The sequence below is a fragment of the Aythya fuligula genome, chromosome 14 (genome assembly GCF_009819795.1).
Source record: "Aythya fuligula isolate bAytFul2 chromosome 14, bAytFul2.pri, whole genome shotgun sequence".
In the NCBI taxonomy this organism is placed as follows: Eukaryota; Metazoa; Chordata; class Aves; order Anseriformes; family Anatidae; genus Aythya; species Aythya fuligula.
This window is the reverse complement of record NC_045572.1, coordinates 14448629-14474167: the sequence shown is the minus strand read 5'-3', so window position 1 is coordinate 14474167 and position 25539 is coordinate 14448629. Positions and strand designations below refer to the sequence as shown.

At 42.8% G+C, this 25539-nt stretch overlaps 1 protein-coding gene across 1 annotated transcript; it reads left to right on the top strand.

Annotated features, from left to right (window-relative positions):
* Positions 1-1970: 1970 nt before the first annotated feature.
* MAML1 (mastermind like transcriptional coactivator 1) lies at positions 1971-21678 on the top strand. Its single transcript, XM_032197021.1, has 5 exons — positions 1971-2360; positions 11690-13102; positions 15460-15729; positions 18092-18206; positions 19328-21678. Exons 1-5 carry the CDS (start codon positions 1971-1973, stop codon positions 20317-20319), a joined length of 3180 nt encoding a protein of 1059 aa, XP_032052912.1. The 3' UTR covers positions 20320-21678.
* The last annotated feature ends 3861 nt before the right edge of the window (positions 21679-25539 follow it).

The following is a 25539-nucleotide window of genomic DNA, read 5'->3' as shown; positions in this document are numbered from 1 at the left end:
TATTGGAAGTAATTTCAGACTTCTGTTGGGAGCTATTGCATGTTTAGAATGCCTTTGCCTGTTGAACACCTGGTAACTGCTGCTCCTTCCTGCCAAAATAGCTTATACTCTGACATGGAAGATGTCATAGCTTAAGCATTGCTATTAGCTTGTTCTCAGGACTGTATTTTTATCAAGGAGCAGCTGCTATTTATGACTCAGTCCTTTGAGATGAAGTATATGTAAATGGTTTCAATTCAGCTAACATCTTGGGCACAATGTAAATCTATTAATCCAATGTTTTTTATCTTAATATGCAAATTGCCTTAAATTCCTGAACACTTCATGTGCATACATGTTCTTTCCAAGCATCAAAAAGGAACTTAAGATCAGCTATCAGCTTCTAACTAGCACTATATTAAGGTGAAATGTAAATCTACATTTGCTTCTGCTAAATCTCCTTAAGAGGTCTCCTGTCTGCATGTTATGGCTTTTTTTTTTTTTGATACCATAGTGTATGCTTAAATAATCACTACAATAAATTATGACTTTCCAAAACGGATAGACAACTCAAAAGTTACTTCTTATCTTGCCTTCTCACTTGGGTGGCTCAGTTTAACTTCAGAATTGCTTTTAAAGCCTTAAAGGAAAAAAAAAATTGCTGTCTGTTTATCCTGACTTAAAAAAATGCAAGTACAGCTGTGTTCTCCTAGTAGTGTAGCTCTGCCTGGTGGTGAAATGTCAACTAGGATTGAAATTGGTTCAAGTATGTGAAAGTACACCTGGGTTGGGTGTCTGTGAGCAGCCTCAGTGAGAGATGCCAATTTAAGGGGGGGTGAAGGAGGGTGATGTGAGGTGCTTCAGCTAAATGGGGGGGGCTGGAAGAGTAGAAAAGGCTGAAGTTTGTTCCTCTTTTCTCCTAGCAGTTGATCAGGCTGCAGGTAACCTGCTGTAGAAGTGTTATTATGTGGGAACTGTAACTCATAATTAATTCACAATAATTCATCAGGGATTACTAAAAGGTACTGAGGTTATCTGATTTAGGGCTGCTTCCTGGTACCAGGCAGGGTTAGAGGGAAGTGCTGAGGGCTGCCAGAGCTGCTCCTCGGCCTCTCCCTCCCTGTCCCTATAAGAGCGGGGCTGGGACTCTCCCTGTGCCTCCTGTCAGAGCTGCGCCTTTCCTGGGCTTATTTATTTGTGGCCGCACTGCGCCTTTCCACCTACTTGCGGCTGCACTGTGCACTTACACACGAAGAGCATGTTTAAAAATATATATATAATAAAAAATTAACCCGATTTTGCCTTCCGTTGTCTAATTAATGCCCTCTGGGGGCGGGTAGCTCGCCCCGAGCCCTCACCTCAGGGGCCCCTCAGGAGCCGCCCCGCGGGGCGGGCAGCCCGGAGCCCCGCCCACCTGCCAATCACTCCACAAACCCCGCCCCCTTTCCCCGGCTCCTCCCCTCTCCCTGCCTTTTAAACCCCCGGCCGGCCGCTCTCTCCCCACCCCTTCCCTCCCCTCTTCCTATTGGCCGCCAGCCCCGTCCATCACTCCCCGGGGCCGCGCGGCGCCGCGTGACGTCCCCCCGCCACCCAGGAAGCCCCGCCTCCTGCTCCTCCGCTCGGCTCTGGAGGGGGAAAAAAACAATTTCAAGATGGCGGCGGCGGCGCGGCTAACAATGGGGGCTCGGGGCTCGCCGCCCGCCCGCGCCTGAGAGCGGCGCCCGCCGGGCAGCGCCGGGCCGGGAGCGGAGGGAGCCGAGCGAGCTCCGGCCGGGGGAGCAGCGGGGGCAGGGCTGAGGGAGAAGGGAGCGAGCGGAGCGGCTGCGGGGCAGAAGGAGGAAGTGGGGCGGGGGGGGGGGGGAGCCGGAGGGGCGCCGAGGAAGAGGAGGAGGAGGAGGAGGAGGAGAGGGGGGAGGAAGGGCGGCTGAGGGGCAGCCCCGCTATGGCGAGGAGCCGCTGAGCGGCGGCCGCTCTCCTCCCCCTCCCGGCCCATGGTGCTGCCGCCCTGCCCCATGGCGGAGTTCGTGGTGCCGCGGCACAGCGCGGTGATGGAGCGGCTCCGGCGCCGCATCGAGCTCTGCCGGCGGCACCACAGCGCCTGCGAGTCCCGCTACCAGGCCGTGTCCCCGGAGCGCCTGGAGCTGGAGCGCCAGCAGACCTTCGCCCTGCACCAGCGCTGCCTGCAGGCCAAGGCCAAGCGGGCCGGCAAGCACCGGCAGCCGCCCCCGGCCCCGCCGCCGCCCGCTCCCCCCCCGCCGCCGCCGCCGCCTCAGCAGCCTCCTCCCGCCGCGGGGGGCAGCGCCGACAGGAGCGGGGCCAACGGGCTGGACGCTGAGGGGGCGAGCGGGGAGCAGCACGGCCGCAGCAGCACGCTGATCGCGGTAAGGGGACCTTAAGGGATCGGGGGGGACCGTAGGGGACCGGGGGGGACCGGGGGGTGGGTGCCCGGCTGGCAGCGAGCCCCCCTCTGGGAGCTGCCGGTGGCTGTGGTGCCGCTTGGTTCCCTGCTGGAAGGGTGCTCAAAGGTGCTGCTGGGGGGAAAAGAGGGCTAAGGGATCGCCTGCTGGTCCCTACAGCCGGTGGTTGTGGTCCTTGGTGAGGTGTATGGTGAGGGGTTTCACCCAAAATGGCCCTGCGGGGTCTGTCAGGGGTGCCTTGGTGCTGTGGAGGCTTTGGGGGGTGTTTTTTTTTTGTCGGCTTGTGCCTTCGTATGATCTGTCAGGGTTGAATCCGGTTGCTCGTTAAGGGTGCTTGATACGGGTACGCTTATTACCGTGGATAAATTGAAAAATAAAGAGTTTTGCTGCATCTTGGAAGGAGCTCCAGTTGAAGTCGGAAGGCAGCTGCTTATTTGCTGCTCGCTGCAGTGGGTGTGAACGCGATGGGAATCCCACTCCACCCAGCAAAAAACTGGCTGAGCTCAAAATCTGAATGTTTCTCTGGCCTCTCTAGCATTTCTGGTTGTCGGGACATATTCATGCAGCCACGTTTGTATATCAAGATAGCTGTTGCTTAACTTATTCTCAACCCTTCAGACGTCCTGCTGTGCACTAATGTGTCGGTAATGTAGGTTAGTGGGATAACCTCGTAAAGGGTGCCTGTCATAATACCTGTCTTTCTCCAAAATAGGTATTTCTAAACGGTGGCCTTCATGCAAATGACCCGGTGCTGTCTTAGGTGCCTTTAAAAAGTGATGCTGGGTTAACCAAATGTGTTTTCAAGTTAATGTATACGTTAAATCCAATTTTTAAGGTGGTCTGTGTGTTTCTTCAGATTAGAGGAAGAGGAGGACATGATTTTCTGCTGCCTTGGACCTCATTTAGCTGCAGTTTTTAAAATAGAATTGCAGTAGAGCTTACCGTGTTCTCGGGTATGAGTGTACGTGGTGTGAAGCAGTGAAACATGGCACATGGATGTCAGCTCTAACGTACCTAGCGCTAGGCAGCGTGCATGCAGCTTGTAGGGTTTGTGATGTGAACTGCAAATGTTGCTGAGCTGAGTTGTTGTTATTCTTCCTAATACACACGTGCGAATCTTGGATGTACAGACTTTGCTGAAGACCTCAGCACTCGTGGTAGTTAGGGCACTTCAGGTGGCTGTTAGAGAAGTCTTTGAGGACAAGAGGAAACCTTCTTACACATTCCTGACAGTGATCCTGTAAAACTTTACGGGTAGCTGTTGTTCAGTAGGCTCAGCTTGAATATAAGTTTGTGTCAGCATACAAATGACTCAAACTCATATTTTGTTTTGAAAGACCTGATGGGATTTGTGTTTATTTCCTGTCAGGGCTCTAAGGCTTTTTCATGTGGGGCTCTATCCAGTAATGGTGCGTCGCTGCACATTTTCGTTGCACACTCTGCAGAGCTCTTTAGCATGTCAAATCCTGTTGCTTAAACTGCCACCACGCTGCTTCTTCGTATTGATCCTCTAAAAGAAAGACGTCTTTGATTCATTGGTGTTGTTCCTTTTCAATTGCTTTGGATGTGGATTTGATCTAATTAGCATCCATTATGATGAGGACTCTCAACAGCAGTGTGGTTTTGAAATACACTGCACATCTGGGGAAGCCCTTCTTGTTCAGGAAGCTGCTGCCAGTGGCCAATTTACACAACAGAAGAGGGTTTTAGTGTATGAATGACTCTTCCTCGTGCTGGCCTGCTGTTTCCTTCCTAGGATACATGACTGTAAGCTTAATTGCAGCTGCTGATTCATCATCTCGTTACTAGGGTATAAAGTTGGTTTGCTTAGTAATTCAAGCTTTGGAAAACAAAACAAAACAACAAGGAAAACAACAAGAAGCCTCTGCTGTAGTTGTGTTCCTTTGGTGTAAAAGGTACATCTCTAACTCAGTACTTGACCTCTAGCTGTGCCTGTTGCCTATAACCTGTCGCTGTTACCAAGACCATGTACTCTGTATGGGAAGGACATGGGTATGGTTTAAAATATTCAATAAATTTTGGATTAGCACCGAATCTATGTTGTTTTAAAATTTCCTGGACCCATCCCTTTCAAAAGAATGCTATTAGTTGAGTGAAACGTGTTATAGCAGCTATCGCTGCTCTTGGGGTCTGATTTTCCATGAAGCCACATATGAATTTTCTCTCTGAGACTGGTGCTCTGCATTCAAAGCGTTTATTTTGATCCTTGAAAGGAAGGAAATGTAAAGGGTATGTGATCTAGCACCCGAGAGCTTGGAGCAGAAGGACCTGAAGCTGCAGTGCCGCAGGTGTGCCCGGTGCAAGCGCTCCCAGAGGCTCCCCGTGGCAAACCCAGCCGAGTCACGGGGAGCGCGGTGAGCACCACCACTTCCTTTGTAACGTCTTGTGTGGTTTTACACATGGCCCAAATCAGAAAGTAAGTTTGTCCTCCTTAAGTTTTTTTTTCTGGTTTAGGTCCTGAAACTGGATGGGTCTCAGTTACAAGCAGAAGTAAGGGACGGCTTCATCCTTTTGTTTTCTCACTAAGCAGTGCTACAATGAGAGTGAACAGAAATTGAAAGAATATGGCATCAATACAAGTCCTGGGTGGTTTGTGCACCACGTAGGCCTGTCCTTCATTTGAGGAAAAAGATGAAAAATGGTAGCTCCTTATTTAAAAAAAAAAAATAGAGACAATAATTCAATTGACAATTCAGTACTGAAATTTACTTTATGCTCTGTTGTTGAAGATGATGTTCAAAGTAGGAGATGCTTAGAAGTTGAATAATGTATTGTCTCTTGTATTAATCTTGTATTTTTTAGAAACAGAGAAGTTGGAAGGAGAAAGGACTTGCCACCTAGCATGTTTTTTCCTCTTTGTCAGTTTCTGTTTTTGAGAAAGTTCATTTTAATACTGAGTTCTGCCTACTAGAAGGGTTGCCTTGTATATCTCTGGTAGGCTATAATGCAGTGTATCACTGAGTTGAACATCGAGTGTTTCCTTGATGCAAGAGTAAAGAGAATATTAAGAGCTGGATTTTTATCTCCATCTTTTTTTCTTTTCCATATATTTTATTTATATATATCTCATCTTTTTATGATGTGGCATTTTGGAAGGAGACCTGCTCAGTGATTCTTTCTGTGTTTTTCCCTGAGCATCTGAGTTGTGTGGATGGTTTGCTTTGCCCAGGACTGCTGCAGATGGTATTTCTGGAACGGGCAGAGAAGTCCAGTCAGTGGCCTGCCTTGGGGTTGCGTTGTGTTAAAGCTGAAGGGTTTGACTGGGAGCCGTCAAAGTTTGTACAGTGAAAATAGCTAAGTGCTAGCCGAAGCAAAGGCACCAAGTAGAAAGTACAGAAAGAAATTTAAGTATAAGGAGAACGAAGAAATGTTTTGTGGTTGAAAGGACCTGAAGTAATAATGTAAAGGGAACAGATTGCCCGGGTTGTACTGACAGGCATTCCACTACCGAAGCCCAGGCCAGCACGCTAACAATTCAGAAGACCTCATTTTTGTGTAAGCTGTGGTATATGGGTGTTAAATTGTGAAATTATGTTTTACCACAAAAATAGCAAATTATTTCCACATTATTTATACATAACTACAGTACAGTGTAGTCTTGCCACCATTGTTTGGTTTTGCTGACAAGTCTGATAGCTTGTTGCCCAACAACTCAGACAGGTTTTTCTGTCTCCTTTTAATGCTGCGTGAGGTATTGTTGTAGGTTTGAAACATTTCCCCTCTCAGGCTGCTTAGATATGCAGTGATGCTTTCTAAATTGTACGGATCTGGGAGGGACTGATCTGCTGCTGCTGCTGCTGAAGTTCAAGTGAGGTGGAGGATCCGGCGCTGCAGCTGAAGGCACGGCATTTTTTTGATTCAGCAGAACAATTCCTGTAGCAGAAGCTGCCCCTTGTGACTAATGCAGGCTGGGATATTTATAGCCCTGCATATCCACAGCCCTTCTTCACTCCAGCAGGCAGTCACCCAAATACAAAAGACTTCTGGAATTAAAGTAAAAGTCAAAATTAAAATTAGTCCAGCAGTTTGGTTCTGACAACACGCTGGAATGCAGGAACACATTTGGTAATAAAATGCTTTCCTCACAGGGAGAGCACGAATGTGGAATCTGGGTATAGATGCACAGTAAACGGGGAGTTTTTAGTACAGCGTGTGGCCACTGTTATTTTTTGCTATTCAATATCCTTACGTTGCAATTCCTGATATTTGCATTGCTCTCCCAGCTGAAGAGGTTGTCATCCGTGTTGCTTCTGTCCTCAGCCAGGCAGGAAAGGAGGATCCAGCTGTGCCTGCAGAGGCCCTGCTGTAAGCTCTGGTCCCTGGGAGCTTATCTGTGCTGCGGTGCCACCACTGAAGACAAACTGATGTCTTCTAATTTGATTTCCCCTTCTAGGTGAGAATGCGGGTATCTAGCTGGAAGGCATGTTGCAACTAGACTGTTATTAGTTTGCAAAGTAACACAGCATTTCTTCTGTGAAAAATGGCCGGCATTGTGTCTCTTGCTGATGTGTCATGACAAATCCTTGCAGACATAATTCTAAGACTGAAACTGTAAACTTATTTGAAATAAGATAGAAAAATGTAAAGCTCTGCTGAATCTGGTAAGAACAATTTAATATCTGTAACAGATGCTTCAAAAAAAATAAACAGGAACGTCATAATCAAGCCTAAAAGGTAGGGCATACAAGCTAGATTTTTAAAGTTTTGTTTCTATCATTTTTACTAGGTGTTTTTCAGAATGCATGCAGTTTCTGTAACCATATATAATGTAAATATTTACTGTCTTCAGCATTTTTAGAAAAGTAGTTTTAAGTTGTGGTTAGTCAATTCAAAACTCAACAGTGGGAGATTTCTTGTTTGCAAGAGAATAATGTGAGCTGAACTTTTCTGCTTCCTAACTTCTAATATATTGAAATGCTGTTGGCTTCAGATGGTTATCTAAAAGCATTTTCAGGTACTGTTTGTTTGACTCTTGTGTTTTGATTTCTGGAATAATCTTTCTCTTTAAAAAAGTTTGTGTGGTATTTGGTATTAAAAAAAGAAAAAAAAAAGTTAGTGTGTGGCCAGTTTTATGAAGCCTGCTGATGTGCCTGTGCAGTGAGACTCCAGTCTGGCTCAGCATCGTTGAGGTAAACGAGACTGGGGATTTAAGGTGGGTGTCGAGTGCAGTTTATCACAGTTATTGATGTGTCCTACCCTGTGCCCTGCATTTTCTGACAGGAGCCCTGTCGTTTGGGCCCTCCCAGCATCATGGCCCTGCAGCCTAGTCCTGTGGGGCATGGGTGTACTGGGGGTTGTGGGGCCAGAGAGTGCCTGGGTTGGGCTGGGCACCCCTTTTGTTGTGAGGGCTGGTACCTGGGTTTTATCTCTTTGTGCTGGGCACACAAGGAAGCCACAGTTAGGGCCTGACTGGCTTGTGTTCCCCTGCCGAGTGAATTTATCTGTTCCCCCCTGTGGACTGTTGTGGCTGTGTGACTGGAGTGCGGCTCTGGCTGATGCTGAAGAGAGGCAGCCTGTGGCCAGTGCTGATTTAACCACCCCTGTCCAGTCTTAGGCCAAAGGCACAGGCTGATGCCCATTTCTTCTTTTTTTTTTTTTTTTTTTTTTTTTTTTAATAGCTGCTGTATGGCTTTAAATACTTCGGATAAATGCTTTTGGGGTAATAGTTTTTGGCAAAGTTCAATGGGCTTGGTGCAGAGAGGCTGGAGGTTCGTCTGTCGTTGGGAAGTTGAACCGGCTGAGAAAGTCGGAATACATTTCTGTGTCTGATCTTGTGACGATGGGAATCGGCTTGTGCGTTATAAATAAAGTGGGTTGATGCTCTTAAGGAAACTGGGAACAGCATACCGGAGGGCCACCATGCTTTACAAAACGGTAGCAGACAGAAAATTGCTAAAGGGATTCTCTTTGTGAGTAGCGCGGCACATTTTATTTTTGTCAGTGCTTTTTTTGTTTGTTTTTGTGTGAGTTTTTGGCAGAATGGAACAGGTTTTTCTTGCCTCGAGAACTCTGTTGGGGCAGCTTGATATGTAGATAACTTGCTGTCTGACTCGTATCTCACATGCTCCCTGTTATTTTTCCCCCCCAAAAAATGGCTGTAATTATACAGAGACAGACAAACGGGAAGAACTGAATTTAACATTTCTCCTGCTGTTAGGAAATCAAGAGCCGAGGTGGTGCATAAGAAAGGTATTTCGCAAGAGGAGGTTACGTTATTGGCAGAGCAGCTGTATGAATGTGGTTGGTGTGAGAATTTCAGGTTGTGCTATTCAGAAAGTTGAATGTGAATACATAGAAGGTGTCGGGATGAGACATCTTCCTAATGAGACAGGAGAAGGAACCTGTAACTTTTGGCTCCTGCAACCTTTTGTAGCACGATCCTTTCTTGAGGGAAGAAAGGAGGTGGAAAATGGAGCACTGTTAGGTTAATTTCAGCTGGTTAGCTGCTGTGATGCTGGTAGGGTAACTGCAGTAGCACAAACCTCAGCAGAGACTTACTGCTTAATAGTTCCTAAAATTCAGGAATTAAATGTCCTGGTTACGAACTGGGCTCAGTCTTTTCTGGTACAAATAAAAGATACACAAATGTACAAATGTGCTTCTTTCTTTTCTGCTGGTTGTTGTGTACAGGTAGGATATCTTTCAATTAATCTTACATTGAGATGAGGTGAAGCAAGGCTGGAAAGCAGTCACCCCCAAATTTTACCTCATTACTGAATTCCTTTTAATTTATTTTTCTTTAATCATTTTTTTTTTTTTTTTTTTTTTTTTGACAAAGGAGTATAGTTTGAGGTGAAAGGGCTTTGTTTAGAGCAACTAGCACCAAGAAATTGCAAATTGGGTATCTTAGTGCTATGATGAGCAATGAAACCCATGTAGATATGATAGATCTTCAGTTTTCTGAGGGAAAGAGCCTGTGATGGATATTAGTGGTCTGTATCTTTACCTAGACTACAGTAAGTTTAGCTTAGCACTCTGGATGATTTAGTCTTGCGTATATTGCAAGTGGTGTAGCACAACACCAAAGCAAAGACTTCAGCACAAATTAACATGGAGAATATTTGTCCAGCGACCCAGGTGAGTTTTGCAGCCCGTGGCTGTGTGCAGCCACAGCTGTAACGCTACGTCCTGGTTGCCTGGGGTTGGCTGCATGAGTTACGGTTCCAGCGGTTGCTCCAAGGGCCGTAAGTCCCACATTAACACAGAAATTCGCTTCAACTACGAGAAGAATACATTGTGTACAATACTAAATTATTATTTGTATGTCACTTTTCAGGGAGTGTTTTTTCCTTAGTGATTTAGAATTAAGGAGGACTCATTCCCAATCTCTGATTGACTCATATGACCTTGGGCAAGTTACTCATCCACCTTGAGCTTCAGTTTTCCCTGTTGGAGTGTAAAGTAAACAACAGGAAACTTGCTGAAAGCCAAATGCTGCAATGGAGCTGAACCTTTCTTGCTTTCTGTTGCTTGTTTCACCTTTTTATGAAAAAGTAAATTTCCTTTATTCGTTCATTACTTGAAAAAATTGTTCTAGGTCTGCTACTTGAATGTTGAAATGAAGAGAATTTAAGATCCAGCCTCCTCTCCAAACTGGTACCTCCTCTAAGTAGGTCTTCTGCCGATCTCACTACTCTGCTGTGATTTCCATGAAATAGCCAAAAGATCATGGTCTCCTGGAAGTAGCAGTCCATTCCTCTTAGAAAAATGAGGTTTTGCCACTACCTAGGCAAGCATTAAACTGTTTGTTTCCAGAAATCAGCTAACTCTGGACTGCCTAAATAAATAAATAAAATTAAAACGCTATGATCCAGTCCTATCCTTAAATCAAAGCATGTTGTTGCCCAGGCAAGTGCTGTAAAATTCTTCTGATAATTTATGCTGGCTCTACGTACAACCTTTTGCTTTGGTGCAGGGATTTTGAGGTTTCCCCTGTTTGTTCTTGGATGAGACAGTTTTCTCCAGGGGTTAGTGGACCGTGTTATGGAGACTGCGTATTAAAATAAGCGTACTTGTCTTGAGGTTTGTTTAATGAGCTTCTTTTCTGCCATCTGAGAGAACTATTGTTCGGCGAACCGCACTTCAGACGAATGGCTTTTTGTGGGGATTCTCCTCATGTGTCCTGCTGGGATGTACAAAGGCATCTTTTACAGGTCAGGGGAGCTGACGGGAGCTTTCCCTCTGCAGGCTGAGGCTTTCCCTCTGAGCGATGTCTCTGCCCTGCAGGTTTGTCTGTGTTGGTGTAGCGATTCCAGTGCAAGCAAAGCCCAGGTTTCTTACAAGATGTACCTGAGGGAAGTAAAAATTCCCAGTCATCTTTGATGTGTGCGTGAATTCTGTTCTCAGATATTTTGGGGGTCACTGGGAAGAATATTGGAAAGAAAGCTGCCAGAGAAGAGAAGTTGAACAAAAGGTCCCAAGCTCTGCTAGCAGAGCTGAGGTGCTGTTGCTGTACTCTCTGGTTGCTTCTAGGTGGCACTGCAAGAAAAAGAATACGCGTGTTCACCGGCTGGGAGCCAAGCAGCTGTAGATCTGGTTGCTGTTCATGGTCATGGTGCACAGGGTAGCAGGGGGCAGATTCTCTAGGAGAAAAGAGGAGAGGAATGAATTTGCTCTGCTACAACAGAATCGACCCAACTCCTCCTAATCGCTTCTTACCTAAGCATGAAACAGTGGTCGCTTAGTGACAAACTGGTCTTGCCTAATGGCAAAAGTGTGACTGTGTACGAAATTTTTATACGTATCTGTCCTCCAAAAACTATGATCGCAAGAGAAATGGTCCTCCCTTTGTCTAAATATTTAAATGAGAGACTGCTTTATCAAGAGGTCTTGCAGGGAAGTAACACTGTGTGTACACAGACCAGACAAATACAGGTTGTTATGCTCATCTAAAATTTGAGTCTTCCTATTCTGCAGTGATTTTGTATTTGAACAGGAAAGATCATAATATGTTCCAATTCAATGCTATTTCTCAACTTTTTGTTGTTGGCAGTATTTGGCAGCTCTTGTCTTTGAAGGAAGAGACTGTTTGATTCAGCATTTACTTTTGAAGGTTTACCCTAGCAGATTTTTAAATCTCATATGGCGATTTGTAAAACAAATCTTATCAAAGCAAAGGTTTAAACTTTTTTTTCACCTTAAATGTTTTATTCATTTTTTTCCATAGTCAGACCAAGACAAAGCTCTTGGTTTGGTAAGAAATAATCTATGAGACCTGAAGCAACATATCTAAAACCTTCCTTTTTTTTTTTTTTTTTTTTTTTTTTTTTTAGCAGCTCCATGAGACTGTGAAAAGAAAGCTTGATAGTGCTTCTTCCCCTCAGAACGGAGACCAGCAGAACGGCTACGGCGATGTATTTTCTGTGTCCAAGAAATTGCGTCGTGATGACGGTCTTGGTGGAACAAGTGGTTCTTCCAATGGAATGCCCCCTGTGTCTCCACTCCATCATCTTGACAAGAAATCTGGCAGCGGAGATACCTTGCAACTTAACGGGAAACATCCGATGGGGCTCGATGGCATTAGCAAGAAGTGTCTTCCAGATTCCAGCCTGCAAATGAATGGAGGTGGTGATGCTGACGACTCATTTCCTCCGAGCTTGAACAAAGAGCTGAAGCAGGAGCCTGTAGATGACCTTCCGTGTATGATTGCTGGAGCAGGGGGTTCTATATCTCAGAACAACTTGATGCCTGATCTTAATCTTAACGAGCAAGAGTGGAAGGAACTTATTGAGGAGCTTAACAGGTCAGTGCCCGATGAAGACATGAAGGATCTCTTTAATGAAGACTTTGAAGAGAAAAAAGATGCAGATTCTTCAAATTCAGCCGCACAGACTCCCTTGCCGCAAGATATTAACATAAAGACAGAATTTTCCCCAGCACCCTTTGACCAGGAACAGATGGGGTCTCCCCAGGTTAGGTCTACTTCTTCAGGTTCAGCATTTATTGGTGCTGCTTCTGCGCCTGTAAGTGCCGCTTCTCCAGCAGTTGGTAGCTCTCAGGCTATGTTTCAGCCTTCTAGTCAGTCGATGACTGACAATCCTAATCAGCCCATGATGCAGGCATCAAACCACTCTCAGAATGTCCAGAGACCTCTCCCCAATGTGTTGTTACCTGGGAAGGGTGCAGGAAGTGCCAAAGAAATGTCCTCTGCTCATCAGCTCCAGCAGATTGCTGCCAAGCAGAAGAGAGACCAGATGTTGCAGAACCAACAACAGGCTTCACAAGTCCACCAGACAAATCAGATGTCTACCTGGCAGCAGTCTGGGCCTTCTCATAGTCCGTTGGCTGTTCCATATACCATGGAAAATCCCACCAGCCCATCAGTGTACCAGCCGGACTTCAACAATCAGAAGCTCATGATGCCGAGTATGGGAAATAAAAGCTCGCCGAGAGCTGGAGGCAATTACCACGTGAACATATTGGGTCACCAGCAAAACAGCATGAACCAGAACCCCGTGAATAGTCAGGGCTCGATGCTAGACTATGGGAACACCAAACCTCTTTCGCATTACAAAGCAGAATGTGAGCAGGGGGTTACGGTGCCTGGTCAGAACAAGACTCCCATGTTGGCGTACATACAGCAGCGCCAGCAGCAACCGCTGGCTCACGTGAGTGACGACCAAAATGGAATGATTCTGTTGAAGCAGAAATCTGGAAACATTGCCTACCGGCTACCACACAGTCAGGTAAATGTTCTGATTTTTGTTGCTTTTGTTTAGCAGCAGACTTAATGGTTTTGCAAGATGCTGTTGGATAGGTAAGACCTAGAGTAAAGGTACAAGTTATTTGGTGGTGTTTCAAAACAGTTGCTGCATGTTTTTAAAGAAGAAAATAATACGCAGTATGCTGAGGCAGGAATCAAGATCTGTGTTTTCCACTCAGGACGGTTTTAATATGCAATTCTAGGTCATGTTGTTAATGTGTGGCTTCCAGCCTAATATACTTCGTGGGCAACAAATTATGTCACACTTCACAGAAGGTTCTACTTACAAAGATAAATGGATGCTTTGTAAACTTTTGCCTGAAATAACTCATGAAACTGCAGTGTTAAACTGTGTTCTCAAAGAAGCTTTGCTTTCTTTACCTTCTTTTTAGTCCCTGACTTCTGTCAGAGTTGGCTTACTATAAACAGATACGCCTTCGGTTGCTGCTTTTTTGAAGAGAGATGGGGGTGGAGTCTGCATTCCTGGTTTCTTGGGTGTTCCTTGGGGTTTTTAAATCTGAGAATTTGTTATTGGTTAAGTCTGGGAATTGGGGAAGCAGGGGATATGAGAGAAATATATCTTTAGGAAGAATGGTAATATTTGTCTGCCTGAAGCAATGCGCTTCAGGCTTTTCTGTAAAGGAGGAATCCAGGTTGCACTTCTTTGCCTTATGAGATGTAAGAAGTTTGCAATAAAAGGATAACAATATATAGCTGATGTTACAGGTTACAGGCTTGCTGGAAGACTTGTTGAGAAACAGGCTTTTGTTACAAGAATTCAAGCTACTTTTGCAAAAGCTGATGGAGCTCCAACGCTAGTAGCATGCTTCTTCAGTACAGCAAAACAAGAAACGTGGGACAGAGAGATCTCATTAATCTGTGGTAAAGACCACACTGATGTAAAAATAAAAATGTGAGATCAATAATACATGCTTCATAAGGCACAAATTTAATCTCTAAAAGCTAGCTGAAGTAACGATCTAATGATATTTTTGATGGAGGAAGAAGAAGGGAAAGGGCAGAGATCATTGTTGTATCTCTCTTGCTGAAAAACTTGAAGATGACCTTTCATCTATGCTGTCACACTGGTGTTGAAATAACAGAAATTCTGGTGCGTGCTTCTGGAGAATTTCTCAAAAGCTTGCATATAGAAAACTTAGCACAGTGTTACCTATATTTGGCTTGTGATTTCTTACAGAACTGCAGCACGTGAGAGCCAACAGCCTGGATCATTAGCTGAATTCTGACTGTGAAAGTAATATCTGTTTGCATAATGAGGAATGAGACTGAACAGTGCTTAAAAATGATAAAAATTGTCAAATTTCAAATGGATTCACTAGTATAAAGAGGACAGTATCAGGTCTTGAATGATAATCATTCTATATGTCACTTTTGTTAGTGGTAACATGCTTGTCCCAACTTCCCATCGCCAAAAACAAAAAAGCAGACTTATGGAAAATTATTTAAAAAAAAAAAAAAAAAGAAAAGAGGATTATCCATAGTAGTATTTTTTTCCTGTGTAATATGGTGGTTGGATTGTTGAAAAAAATGTTAGGACTCTTCATTTTTGATCAGTGATATCTTTATTCACCTGTGAATACTAAACTCTGATACTTTAAAAAAAAACAACAAACAAACAACAAAACTTTAGGAAGACTTTAGGAAGAAAGGGATAAACTTGCTGAATTAAATGTTGACAGAAGAGGCAGGATATAAATAAGTGTTTTGTGTGATGAAAATTCAAAACAGTGTTTGAAAAGCTGCAACCACGTTAACCAAAGTTCAGGTTGATGCATTTAAGTGCTGTTTGTAACTGGCGCTGTTCCTCTGGCTGAGCAGCAGCACGCAGAGCCACGTTCACCCATCTGAGCTGGAATTTGGAAAGTGCCTTAAGTGAGGTTGAAGTTAAAGCCTCTGTTCCTGAATCTTGAAGAGCTTCTGGCCTGAACTCCAAACTCTCACTTCTGTGTCTGGCTGTCTTTAATTAGCTGAATTGAATATGTGTCACACTTTGCTTTTTCCATTAAAAGCTTCACGAGCGAAGAAGCTATTGCATAAAGATGAGAAGATAAAAGAAACTGTTCTATCTTTTATTAAACAGTGTAAATGCACAAGCAAGCAATAAGTGTCAATTTCTGTTTTTCTGAGGTGTTATAATTCCCCTTTCTGTGTAGAATTCATTTATAAATTCTCTTTCCCTTGTCCTTCACAAAGATAATGTAAATTGTGGACATCAGTTTGAAAGCATCTTTCCTTGTCTGTGTGACTACACACTGTTTCTAAATTCTGGAGGCTGACCTCCTTCTGTAACTCACATCATTTTTGTTTAATATTCTGCAGGATCAAAACCCGTCTCCTAATGTTCCTCGTGTCCCCGTTTCTGTCCCTGGCCCTGGTGTTGGTGCCCAGGCTCCCAATGTCACCATGGCAGGAAACCACAGCAACACACCTTATCTCAGCAATCAACAGCAAGCAGCAGTGATGAAGCAACAGCACCAAATGCTGATGGACCAGCAAAAGCAGAGGGAGCAGCAACAAAAGCACTTGCTCATGGAGCAACAGAAGCAGCAGTTCCTAATGGAGCAGAGACAACATCTTCTAGCTGAGCAGGTAAGAGGGGCCAGCCGTCATCTTTGCACTTCTTTAAGATCTTGCAGAAATGCTCTCACCTTACAAAACAGGGGATGTAAACTAGAAGATGCTTTGGTATCATAAATGGAATTGCTCTTTTTTTAATATATAAAATTAACTGCAAAATATAGCATTTGATTGCTGACTGACTTAGTTTTTCTTTATAAGACACAGTTGTGAACAAAAAGAACAAAACAGAATTTAATAGTGTTGAAATGCAAGATAATACCTACAGGAAGAGAAGATATCATAGCAGTGATGGTGTAATTCTTTGTGAAAGAAGAAAGGCAAGTGAAATCAGAGCAAAATAATAAAAGGTTGGGATACCTGTGATGTTTTGCAGAGCTTTAAAAATGGAAACAGTGAGCAAGGGGCTCTGTAAGCTGGTTGTGTTCTGCCTTTCTTCTCCGTGAGTGCAACAACAGTTCATGTTTCAAATTTTAAACCATCTTTCATTTGTTTGTTTGAGGAAAATAATTAGACGTTTGCATCCAACTGCATCTTATCCTGCCAAAAGAATTTAACTCTGCTATCCATCAGACTGTGCAGAAAGCTGCTCTAGTCTCTCTCAGGGAAATAGGCTCCTTGTGTGAACCTTCCAAAGCTTTAAATCTTTTGCAAGTCTTTCTGTTGGGAATCAGCCCAAAGGGCCTTATTCCTGTCATCTGTGCTTTTCTGGATTTTTGAAAAGCCCATACAGGAGTGTTCCAAGCATTGGCACTGTACAAACAGAGAAATCATTAGCGTCTGGTATGGAGGGAAGGAGAAAAGGTTTGGATGCTGCATTTGCCATATTTCGGTGCTGCCCAGACGTTAGATCTTGTTAGCGTTCTGTTTTGATAATTCTTCAGATACGGATGGTGCTGGATGTAGTTTTACAGAAAGGCTGCTGAACTGGTCAATTTCTGTTTTGCAGGAGAATGGTAGTTTCAGGTAACTTCCCTACCACTTGAAAGCTTTCTTTGTGTTTGGTATTCTGCATCTTTTTCTTTTTTCTTTTTTTTTTTTTTTTTTTTTTGCTGAGCGAGGCTTTTGCAGCTCTTGGTTTCTCTTAGAGCTGTGGCATCTCTCCCTGCCTTCTGTGGTCAGCATCTTTCAGGTTTGACTGGTCCTGCAAGCAGCAGGTCCTTTCTGTCAAACACCCTGCCCTCCTCATTCCTCTGCATGTCTCAACAGCTTCGTAGTTATAGACACTTCAAAACAATGGTAGTGATGTGTATCTGCCTCTCTGCTACACTGCACTAGTTTCTTCTCTCTCCTTTTTTTTTTTTTTTTTTTTTTTTTTTTTTTTTTTGCTTGTGTCTTTGCCCCAGAACTCATGGAAGGGAATTTCTGTCCCTTCCTATGCCTCGTGCAAACTTTTAGATAAGTGGTAGTTGTGGATTGTATTGTTTCCCAATTCTCTCAAAATTTCAGTCTGGTTGAAGATACCTGTGGAAGATGAGCCAGAAATGCTCCCCCGGTTGTGTTTTATATTGTAAAAGCAGTCTGTTGGCTGTTTACACTAAGATCTCCAGGTGTACTGTTAGTGCATGTACGTACACACACCCTCTCCCTTTCCCCTGTGGCTTTAAATTGCTTTTATTCCCCAAATATTCCTAATAGAAATTCACTTATTTTTCTAATGCATTTATCATAACGTAGGTACAGGCTGGATGCTTTTTTAAAAGGCAAGAAGGTTTTGAATCATTAGTAGGGTTTCTTACAATGAACAAGTGAATTGTTGAGAAAATGGTTTTGAACAGTTGTTACAAAACTTGTTTAGTTCCTGTTGGAAACTTAGTTCTATGGTTTTCCATAAGCTTTGAAGAAAACCTGTGGTATATAATAATTTGGGTTTGTATATGGCTTTGGTTTTGAAAACTAGGCCTGGAAAACATTTACATGTTTTTACTTTTCAGAGTAATGCTGACATTCATGACTTCTCTTTCAGCTATCTCTTTGCAATTAAAAAAAATCATCTGGGGGCAAAGAGTAAAAAAAAAAAAAAAAAAAAAAAAAAAAAAAAAAAAGTGTGAATTTTTTATTCTTGCTTGCTTTTACTCGTTAAAAAAATAACTGGAAGTCAGGAATGTTAGTCTAAAGGCTTCAGACACGTATTGCAGTAACTCCTCTAATGAGTTGTCCTCTTGACTTTGAGTTCCTAGCCTTGTCGCTCATCAGATTAAACTGAGTGCTTGAACCTTAAGAACAAAGGTCTGAAAGAACTTTAGGTTGCAGAAGCCCCTATAATTACCAGCTTCATGTAAAAGTATGATTATCTCGGATTTTTATCTGAGATAGTCACCCATGGAAAAAGCTTGACCTGCTTTCCAACTGTCTTGCACTGAACCTTTCCTAGGAGAAACAGCGGCAGCAGCAAGAGCAGCAGCTGCAGCGGCACCTGACTCGACCACCTCCCCAGTATCAGGATCAGCCACAGAATCCGTACCAGCAGCAGGTTGGACAGTTCACAGGTAAGCAAACATGGTGTTGGTAAAGTGGCAGACAAAATACCAGGAACAAAAACGTTTTTTCTCCTGCCACTTTTGTACATTAATACATCTGTTAGGAGCAGAGTATGTGCTTCTATAAATGAACATTTTTTTTTCCTTGTTGTGATGATTGTAACTGTTTCCTGCATCTTAAATCCTGGTATGTGTACTATCTCTTTGCTGTACCATTCCAGTAAGACCTGCTTGCCCCATAACACTAGTTAATTATTAATTCAATGTAGAGCCAATGTTACTCACCTATCTCAAAAAAAAAAAAAAAAAAAAAAAAAAAAGCCTGCAGCTTTTTGGTTTGGAAGTAGAGAAGGTTTTAGTTAGGGTGAATTTCCCTTGGTTGACTAAGAAATGTGGGGAGGAAATGTATTATAGGAATTACACTTCACGGTGCTTTTCTATTCTTTTTTGTTTTAAGTAGGGGGCTGTTTCTTCTACAGGGAAAAGTGTTTTCTCGTGTTTTTTTTTTTTTTTTTAACCTAATTTAGAAGAAGAAAGGATTCTGAGAAGACTTATTTTTGCAAATCCTTTTGGTTATTAGCATTGCATATTAATAAAGTAAATGTTTCACCGTGGAAATTAAAAACCAAAAAAATCTGAAAGTTATAGAAAAAACATTTCTGGAACTATAAAAAAAAGCACAGGACTGGAAATCCTACAGTTGTAGCATAAGAGACTCATTGTGTATGCACAGAATAACTAACAATGCATGTGTGCAGTAAGTGATTTTTTTAGCAGACTAGCAAATTGTGCATGTACTTCAAAATATGTGTGTATACTTCTGTTCACAATGGAGTAACTACAGTCTTGTCTTTAAAGCCTAATTTTTAATTTTTAAGTTCACGACTCTGAACTCTTAGAAGTGGCATTTAGACTTTTTAGGATGTTGGCATATCTGTGTTTGAGATCAAGGTAGAAGTGCTAACAACCCTCTTTACTTAATTACAGTACTGCTGTCTGTGTGATGGTTGCATAATTTGCTTTATACAAATGCAGCTACACCTTGTTTCTTGATTATGGAGTCTACACACCTAGGTCGTCTCTGGTTGAACCGGAGTAGTTAACGTACAAAATATTTCTTTGTGTTTCAGGGTCATCTTCAGCCATGCCTGGGGTCAGTAATTTAGGACAGTCCAGCTCCAGTAGTCCACGGATGTTTCCTCAGCCCCAGAACATGATTCAGATGGGACCTGGGCACAGTTCTGTTCCTCCGCTCCAGTCGGGCTCCAGCCAGCAGGATCGGGGGGTGACTCAGTATACCAATATGCAAAACATTCAGCGAGGGGGATTGTACAACTTGGCGTCTGGTATGACCCCGATGGTTCCCCAACATGCAAATCAAAGTGCCAATGGACAGCCACCGATGCAGAGACAGGGCAGCTTGGGCCAGGGTGCTGCTGTTCCTGCTGGCTACGGGCAGAACACCTTAGCGAACTCAAGTATTTCTCAACAGCACAATAAAGGCGCACTGAATCCAACCTTATCTAAGCCACAGATGGCAAGAGTACCGGGTGCTATGGGGGCTCAAAACCCATCTTGGCAACACCAAGGTATCCCTAATATTAATAACCAGACGCAAGGAAACAGTGGCTTAGGACCGTTTACTGCCAGCTCCTCTTTCCACATGCAGCAAACTCATCTAAAGATGGCCAACCAACAGTTTGCTCAAGGAATGCCTCAGGTAAGCCTCAGCACCAGCAGACCAATGACCTCTATGAACGCTGCCGTCTCTGGGCAGATGCTGTCATCGTCTTTAGGCTCGCAGCAGCGGACAAACGCACCTACGCAACAGCAGGTACCCTCACAGCAAGTCTTGCCTGGCATGAACCAGACTGTTCCGGATCTGAATGCGTTCAACCAGAATCCAAATCAGCAAATGCCCAACAGAGGTAACATGCACTGTAGTCAAGGGTACCCGGTGAGGACAACGAGTCAGGAGCTGCCTTTTGCGTACAGCAGCCAGTCGGGCAATAATGGACTTCAGAACTTAACTGGTGACACAGATCTGATAGACTCTTTGCTGAAAAACAGGACTTCAGAGGAGTGGATGAATGATTTGGATGAGTTGTTGGGAACTCATTAAAAATGGGCTGGGGTGGGGGTTCTACTTTGTTGTTTTGTTTTTTTTTTTAATTATTTCATGAAACATAAAACAACACTTGGACCAAAAAACCTGTGGCATTGAGGAGAGTTGCAGGCATTAGAGGTAAATGGTTGGTAAAGGGACTGGAGCTGCTTCTCAATGAGTGTTGATACACGGTGAAGGCGCACCAAGCAGGTCTGCAGGAGCAGTGCGCTTTATCCTGGTGTCTTTACGGAGTCGCACGTCTGAACAGGTCAAACAAAACTGTGCGTGTCCTAGCCAGCCTTTCAGAAATCTCACTTGCAGTGTTCTAAAAATTAAAATTTTGAATTATTTAAGGATAATGTTCCACAGAAATAGTGCAGAAAGAAAGCAAATAGTTGCAAAAATTGTTGTTTAGGGCTTAGTTTCCTACAGCTATTACTTGCAATCATTATTGTTCATAGCTTGACGTGCTATTATAGTACTGTCATCAAACGTCTGACTTTTTATTTGAGAAGAGGCTGTATGCACCTGAGTACGCTTGCAAGATGTTTTGAATTGTTTTTTTTTTTTTTTTCCATCGCTGAAGCATGTGCCTGTACTCTCAATAAGCAAGTGATATTTCACGGTAAATATTTCTAGATGCTGGTGATAGATGAAAGAAAGTGTTAAAACCTGGCCAGTTAGTCTAGGTAGTCTTCTTAATAGATTGTAGTCTTTTAAGCTGCAGTTTGCACTCTGTTGTAGAGAGGCACAGTTCTTGGCTTATACCTTGCTGTGTTTAAAGGGGGAATTTCTTATGGGAGAACTTTTAAACTATAGTAGTTTTAACATGAATTGTAAAGCCATTTACTTTGCACCTGTTTCTTCATAACTTATTTCCAAAGGTAGTTGTATTTAAATGAAGGCTTTGCTTCATGACAGCTCATCTAGTTTTCTTTGTTGTAAAAAGCAAAACTAACTTCTGAGATCAGTTCATTCCCCAAAGTTAGCAGTGACACAATGAGCACAAGACTTTGTCACTTCAGGGTAAAATGAGGAATAAAGAATTTGGCTGAGAGGTGAGAAGTCCTTATCAGCAATAATAGCACAGGCAGCCTGGGAGAATACTTGTATCAGGGTTGCTCCGATATCGAAGTCTCCCCCTTTAAATACTTTTTTTTATACTGGGTTATGAGTTTGATAATCCTTCTATAGACAGGTGGGTTTATTCCTTTAATATCCCTTGAAGCAGATGCTGGTTCCTCAGCTCAGCCCAAGGAGACCTCATCCATGGTGGGGTCAGTCTCAGAAAGGACAAACACCACAATGGGAGCAGGAAGTGTTCCAAAGTCCTTACTTTCTACCAAAAAAAAAAAAAAAAAAGAATCCCTTATCCACCAACAAACCACCTTGCCTTAACCTTTACTTTAAAATGAAAATAAAGTTGAAAGCTTTTGTTTTAAATGCACAAATACCTCTTCCCTTTCTAAATCCACTTTTTTTTTTTTTTCCTTGAGAACTCCTTTAAACTTTCTAACCAAACCCAGCATTGTGTTTTAAAAGCATTTTCCTTCAGTGGACCGGCTTCTTTGGGAGTTTTCTGCACTGCAGAGATGTGAGAGGGTTTTTTTCCAGAGTGGGTGATGGAGAAGTGAAGGATAACATTGAATTCAAGGAAGGAAAATATTTTTACTGTATCTGCAGCTTCTTTATCAGACAATTTGCACTTTTAAAAACTGCTTTTTAACACTAATACTTTAACCCTTTCCAAATATGCATGGAACATGGTTTGTCCAGCACACTTATGTAGTGTGGATGAATTGCGCTCTGTTAAACAGATTTGATCTCGTGTCATGTTGAACTGTCGGTGAACAATGTGCATTGATCAGTGGTTCCCACCGTTGAATAGAGGATAAAACTTCCCTGAAGTAGGCTTAATCCCTGGTAGAACTTTTAACTAAGATTGTCTTTGGATGGGAAGACAAAAGTGTTAGCGACTTTGGTTTTTGACACTTGGGATATTTTCTAGAATAAGTAGTTGAGATGCAAATAACTGATGCTAACTTTTCTTATACTGGCAATCAAAGCAAAGAGCTGGTGAGTTTGGTTTGCTGTCAAACCAAACGCTGGTCCAAGGTAAGTGTCGTTAGAGTATCAGTAAATTAGCAATGGCAGGGGAAGAAGTGTTTGCTGTATTTTTTTTTTTTTAATTTTTTTTTTAAGGGTTAACTTTGCACCAGTGTGCCTTCCCTTCCTGTTGGGGGTGCTTGGGACCTCATAATTTCAAGTGACATCCTTCAGTGTCACTGCTTCCACCCTCTTCTCCCTCTCCCTTCCCCCTTCGGTGACCCCCCCCCCACAAACACTTGAGAGAAATAGCAGGGTAGGAGGATTCAGCTCTTCTTTCTTCCCTGTTTAGAGTGTGGTGAAATCTGCTACATTCTCCAGTAGGTTTTGCACACAGACTTTGTTCTGAGTAAGTCAAAATACAATCCATCCAGTTTTAATTTCTTAATCAGAGGAAGAGAACATCTGCTGTTTGTGTTGTTACTACCAAAAAGGCAATCCAGCTTAATGTCCAGGACGATGCAGATGTACTTTTTCCTCCACTGTTTCTGGAAGCTAAGGTGGATATTGCCCCATTTGCCAGAGGGTTTGTTCAGGAAGGTGTCAAGTTTTGTGACAGGGCCTTTTCACGGTACTGTTGAACTAAAATTAAGTGTGATTCTAGGCAAACTGGCTTATAATGCCCATTGGCCTTCGTATGTGAACTGGATCCAAACAGCATTTGGCCTGGTAGAAGAAAACAGCCCTTGCTTCTGGTTTTGGTCCCTGTGCACGTAATGCGGTCAGACTGTTAAAAATCTGGTGTCACTGTAACAATACTGAAACAGTTCAATGGAAATGAGAACACGGTTTGGATGAAAGAGGTGCATGGGCAGGGCTGGGCTTTGCCCTTACGCCCTTTAACATGTAGCTGTCTAAATATGCACTTGGGCTTTCCATTTGCTGCAGCTTCAGAGCAATAAAATGTAGCTCCCCTGAACTGTACCTAGCCAGCCGCCCATGGCTTTATTTATAAACTGCGGTTCTGGTTGGGTAGGAAAGGTGAGAGTGTCACTGTGCAACATCCACTGCCTTCCAAAAACCACAATTCAATTGAAAAGGGTGCTCAAAATTTTGTTATACACATTTCCTTTGTGTAAATAAATGTTTACAATTTTATATTAAAGATTTGAATAAGAGTTAGATCTTCTGACTGTATATTTTTTACTTTTTATAGATTTTAAAACTATAATTCTTTATATATGTGTTTGGGGGGTATTATGGTAAGTTTTATGCTTGTAAATGGAGAACAGTTGAATTTGATGCTAACCTTTATGAATTTTTGTCATTGAAATGTATAAAGAGTCCATTAATCCCCTTATTCTTTTACTACAATTACTGGTGCACACCAAAAAAGAAATCCTTCACTTCTGTTTTATCATTATAAAATAAATATTTTGCTAGTGTATTAAACATACATGGTGTGACTTTATATGTTTGTGTGAGCTGAGCAGCAGGGGGTTCTGTGTTTTCCTACCGAGATGGGTCCCTTCGTCCCAACACACCACTCTGGTCAGCCTCTTACAGAAGCTCAGATTTTTCTACTCTGTTTAACAAATCTTACAGTTTTAGAAAGTCCATTTTGGCCAGGACTGGATAAAGAGGCCTTAAGAAGGCAGTCTGAAAACAAGGCTTTAAGCTACAACCACAATTTCTGGCCCTTTGTCTTTTTATTTATATATTTTTTAATGCAGTTTTAAGCCTTAAGCTAGAGAATGTGACTGCGGAGGTGGTGGTTATTAGCATTGCTTCACTCTTGTTTCTAAATTTGAAAGTGAAGATGTTAACTACTCAGATGTGCAAAATCCCAGAGCTCTGGGTGTGCTCAGATTCCCTCAAAATAACGGGCCTTGAAGTTGGTTTCCTTGAGACTTGTGACAGGAGAATGTTTGAAGTAGGCAGATTGTGTGCATGCACACACAACCTGAAACAAAACCAAAACAAAAACCACCAAAAACACCCCGAGAAATGAGACACAAACTGCAAGCGTGAGTTAATATATCTGATCAAGGACCAAAATGCTGGCAGCGAGTTACACGAAGATTTTGGTTTAAAGTTGGCAAGGTCACGAAGCCGATACGTGGAGTGGGTGGGTCGAAGAGGCTGTGGGAAGTAACAGTGAAATAGGGTTTTCAGACCCTACTAGGTCTGAAATAGGTTTTTCAGAGCCTCTTAAGTTGGACGTTTACATGTGATGGTTAGAAGCAAAGTGAAAATCTGTGGCTCTGTCATCATCCGGAGGAGTCGGCTTTCAGTGGAAGTGCGTTAGGGTGTTGGTGTGTTCTTGTTAACCAGCTACGGCTTGATGAATTACTTGAACATTTCAAAGCAATTCTCTTAAAAGTGAAGCATGCCACTCACAGCAAACACACAAATTCAAATTACAAAATATACAAATTACAAAAAATACAAATAAAAATTACGTAGTATTTCCTGTTTGTCAAGGGTACCTTTTAACTGCTTATATCTAATCTCAAGTTTTAAACTACCATCTCAAATCTCTCTCCACAACCACAGATGTAGCAATAGTGATAAAGAAGAAATTGAAAAGCGTGACAAGCTTCTTGCTAAGGCTGTGTTCATCTTACAGGTTACAGTAATTTCAAGCATCCTCCTGTGTAGGAAAAATTTTAGTCAGCTTTAAATGTTGAAGGACAATTCTCCAAGCATTGAAGTTGGGGTTGGTGTCTCATTGTATGGCCATTGTGCATAAGGCTCCATCTCAGAGCCATCAGACGTTTTCACATGGTGCTTTCTGAATTGCTTGAGTGTATTTCCTGTTCTTTTATGCCTTTGGGTTGTGTTTGGGGGAGGAGGAAACGTGTAACTTCAGAAGCTTGTAAAGAAGCAGAAGTGAGAAGGTAAATAATAATACCAAGCTGGGCTGCTCCTGGCCCGCGGGGATCTGCTAAGTTGTAGGAACTTCTGATTCATTGTCCCATTAAAAGTACTTTGCTGAATTCAATGTTGAGGAAATCAAATTTCCCAAACTGTCATCCTGTTAAGTGCATGTATGTGTTTTTCCAAAGATTTTACAGAGTCAGCAGCAGCTCGGGATCAGCCTCTGCTCAGAAACCAATCTTTTTTTATTATTGATTTGTTTTTCTTAAGGCTAGCGTCAATCCATAACGGAAGTGTTTTCTAAAACCC